The sequence below is a fragment of the Citrus clementina genome, unplaced genomic scaffold (assembly GCF_000493195.1).
Source record: "Citrus clementina cultivar Clemenules unplaced genomic scaffold, Citrus_clementina_v1.0 scaffold_8, whole genome shotgun sequence".
Classification (NCBI taxonomy): Eukaryota; Viridiplantae; Streptophyta; class Magnoliopsida; order Sapindales; family Rutaceae; genus Citrus; species Citrus x clementina.
The window spans coordinates 1,668,867-1,672,548 of NW_006262022.1; the positions used below are offsets into that span (position 1 = coordinate 1,668,867).

General features: G+C 34.4%; 1 protein-coding gene across 5 annotated transcripts in view; it reads right to left on the reverse strand.

Annotated features, from left to right (window-relative positions):
- Positions 1–1,279: 1,279 nt before the first annotated feature.
- LOC18034328 (inositol-tetrakisphosphate 1-kinase 3) overlaps positions 1,280–3,682 on the reverse strand; it is a 5,765-nt gene continuing 3,362 nt past the window's right edge. Inside the window, exons 4-10 of one of the 5 annotated variants that reach the window (XM_006422672.2) lie at positions 3,025–3,137; positions 2,817–2,909; positions 2,324–2,443; positions 2,048–2,224; positions 1,898–1,953; positions 1,705–1,789; positions 1,280–1,552 (exon numbers count right to left, since the gene is read on the reverse strand). In XM_006422672.2, the coding sequence (XP_006422735.2) occupies positions 1,455–1,552; positions 1,705–1,789; positions 1,898–1,953; positions 2,048–2,224; positions 2,324–2,443; positions 2,817–2,909; positions 3,025–3,137 (742 nt within the window). In that variant the 3' untranslated portion in view covers positions 1,280–1,454. Of the gene's footprint in view, positions 1,553–1,704; positions 1,790–1,897; positions 1,954–2,042; positions 2,225–2,323; positions 2,444–2,816; positions 2,910–3,024; positions 3,146–3,682 lie in introns of all 5 variants that reach the window. The other 4 variants (XM_024178271.1, XM_006422674.2, XR_002903986.1 and 1 more) reach the window with 4 other exon arrangements.

The window sequence follows — 3,682 nt, forward strand, 5'->3', positions numbered from 1 at the left end:
TTACCCAATTCCTGGAATTAAGTTTTAAATAGATGTCTGATACTGAAATAAAGAAATTGATTTTGATGGTTCTAATTTTTTTCATTTATTTTGTGGGCAGTAAATGAGAGAGAAACGAGAAAATGTGAGTAAAAGAAGAAAGGAAACTAAACACTAAAGTCGGAGAGAAACAAATTATTGGAACTAATAATTCATGTTCTCTAATTTTTACCTTTCATTCTTTTCTAATCTAATGATAACAAATTTGTCTATAATTGTGTATAAAAAATTAAATATATATACCGTGAACCGGTCCTAATTATATAATAATACACAAATCTTGATTGCTGGTTACAGGCTCTAACTGTTGTCCTTCAATTTGTAAGTACACTAATGTTACGGATAACTTTCTCTTTCCCAAATAAAAGTACGTTTTATTTAAATAAAATTCTTCTTTTGCTAAGTATTAACTTAAAAAAAAAAACAAACTTATATAGTCCTGCCAGGGTGAATGCAGGGGATATACTCAATTTCCTCTAAAATACCTAATATATGCTTTAAATTATAACACTTTAATTTTACACATATACTTTAAAAAAAAAAAACCAATGAAAGTTCAAAAATAAACTCAACTAAACCCTCACAAAATTGAACTCATATCCTCGAAGTAGTTGAGAATACTTAACTTCAACCAAATCACACACGATTAGTAATTTAGCATAAATTCTCCACTTTTCTATGTGAGTCGGGTAAATAGTCGAGGATACGAGACTTCAATTGAAATGAAAAACTGTCTGGAATTCTCAATTTTTTCACATAAGTCGATTAAAGAGTCAAGGGTACTCGTCCTTAATTTTAACTTTGTCCGAGTATTTATTCAGCAAAAATTCTTGACTTTTTATGAAAGTCTAGTAATTAGTCAAGAATACTCTACTTAAATTAAAATGAAACATTCCTTTTTAATTAAGTCAGATAAAGAGTTGAAGATACTCAGCCTTAATTTAATATTGTCCGAGTGTTCATTCAACAAAAATTCTTGACTTTTCATAAAAATCTGGTAACTAGTCGAAAATACTCAACTTAAATTGAAATAAAAAATTTTCTCAATCTCAACTTAACCTTGCTCGAGTATTCATTTAGTAAAATTTCTCGGCTTTCATGAAAACCTAGTAACTAATCAAGAATATTTAATTAAAATTAAAATGAAAATTTTCCTTTAATTAAGTAGAGTACACTCGACTTCAATTATGTTAGTTATGTCAGAATAGGCTATATAAATGAAAAGGTCCGGCTCACAATATAAATAAATATTAGATTTGACTAAAACTGAATTGAGATCGTTTGTGTACATAGTTGTGGTTAAGCATAAGACGTTTCAAACAAGTTAAAAACAAAATGATCCCTGTCGATTTCTCCCCAAGGAGAACCTTCACCTACAAGAAACATTATAAGACATATACATTAGACTCCAAGATTTAAGCAGCAGTTGCAGGTCTCTTCCTGCACTTGCTCTGCTCTAGGCTCAGTAGAAAATCTGTAAATAGGTGCTCATAATCTGGCATTTTCCCATACCCTGCACGATGGGTTCAAAAAAGCTTTGTTTAACCACAAACAGCCGCCAGCATGATCTCTACAGAACTTAACTGTGAAACTGAATACGCATATAGCTGTATGTTACACCAACAATTGCGTTGAGTGGCTAGATCACACAAGTTTAATACCTACCAGGAAAATAATTGATGTCGATGACATAAAAGACATCTCTCATCCCGTGCTCTCGGATCATATCAATGTTAAACAACTGAAGGCCCTAAAAATGTACAGAGTTAATATAACTAAGAGAAACACGAACAAGAAATATTACACAACTGCTGCCACGTAGCACAAACTAGTGAAAACAGAATACTAATATATTTACCAGCCGACGGCGGAGTTCCCTTGCAAGCCTTTCCAGCAGAGGGCGGGGAGGAAGTTCTGCAACAAGAAAGCCATAATCACCTGATTGAGCAGCTAGGCTGCAAATAAATATTTTGAGCCGCACATACAGAAACGGGGTCAACAACCTCACCAGCAATACCAGGGTCAAGATCTGCATCATCTGCTGAAGCAGCAGCAGATGAAACCCGGGGAAAACGGAACACACCGACAACTTTTGCTAGCTCACGTTTGCTGACATTTGGTAGAGAAAACCGCCTTACTACCTTTATTGTCTCCCCAATAATATAAATCTTGAAGAGAATGCCTCCTACAGTTGGACAAGTAAAACAATTTAATCAAACTACAAAATAAAAAGACAAGACGTTATTGCAATAATAAGGTTCACAAATTAGAAGCCACAGCATACCATGATTTACAAACTCTTGTAGAAGCATGGGAGGTTCAAGTTCGGAAAGGGAGAATCTATCATAAGCAAGAAAAAGTTCGTGCGACTTAGCACTTCCATCCACTACAAGAGGCTTTGCGACTGAAATGATTAATAATAAACACCGAAAATAAGAAATCTATGCTCATGACAGACCATACAACAATAAGTAAAAAAAAAAGAACCGAAAAAGATAATAATAATAATAATTTCAATCATACATGGGCATAAAGAACAATACTTCCACAACAAATTGTGAAATTTCTCACAGCCACAGCATGAGAGCCCAAAAGAAGAAAGGTCATCAGACTTGGGAATCTGGATGAGGTTTAGCAGCCTCACCAATCTGTTCAAACTTAATATTTTAGAAATGTCATGTACCAAGCATCTAGTATCAACACACATAGAATAGAGACAAAAAGCGCCAACTAAACACCAAAACTGAATTCAATACTCGAGAGAAAGAGAAGCATACCAAGTGGCAATTTTAGACCAGCTTCAAAAACTTGATCAGGGATTGATAATGAATCTTTTGTTATGACCATTTGCCTAGGAACACGAACCTTGCCTATAAAAAAGTTATGATCAATGAATTATTTTATCCAAGTAACCTACAGTTTCTAGAAAAATATCAAAAAGGTCACAGAAATGGTTGCTACAGTATAACAGAAAGTGCAAACTACCATTGCAGTCAGACAAGTTAAGATCTGCCACATCCTGAAGCATGGACTGTCGATTGTGTAGATGTTTAATTGCATCTGGTGGATCAAGGATGGTAACTTCTGGATGTTTCTGCCTGTAATCCTTCAACAAGAAAATTACGAATATATATGAGCACACTGCATGAAAGCAATTATAAGGATGTTTTCTGCTTGAACATGTATTTGCAACTATTAATCATAGGAGGTTGCCTACTCCAGCCATTTCCTGAACAATAAACCACAAAAAATGTAATGGCTATTTTAACATCAACACATGATTTGTTAATTGCCATGGCCATAGTAAATGCTTCAGTGAAACTATATAAAACAAAGGAACAAGAATTGCATAACCAGACGGTACTTTTACTTAATGGCCCACAACCTACATTACCTGTTAGTGGATCCAGGTTCCCATCGTGCTGACATTTAAAAATATACAACATACAGGTTCCCAAAACTCCTTTAGAGAAAATATAATAATCAGAAGAAACAAAAATATGTACTGTTTCACATAGGTGTTTCAATTAAGTTGAGAAGTTTGCCATCCATTTAACTACAACATCCTTATGTCGTGTGAAAATAAGTTGGAGAGTTTCATGAAACAGCCAATAAGCATCCCCCCCCCCCCCCCCCCCCCCAC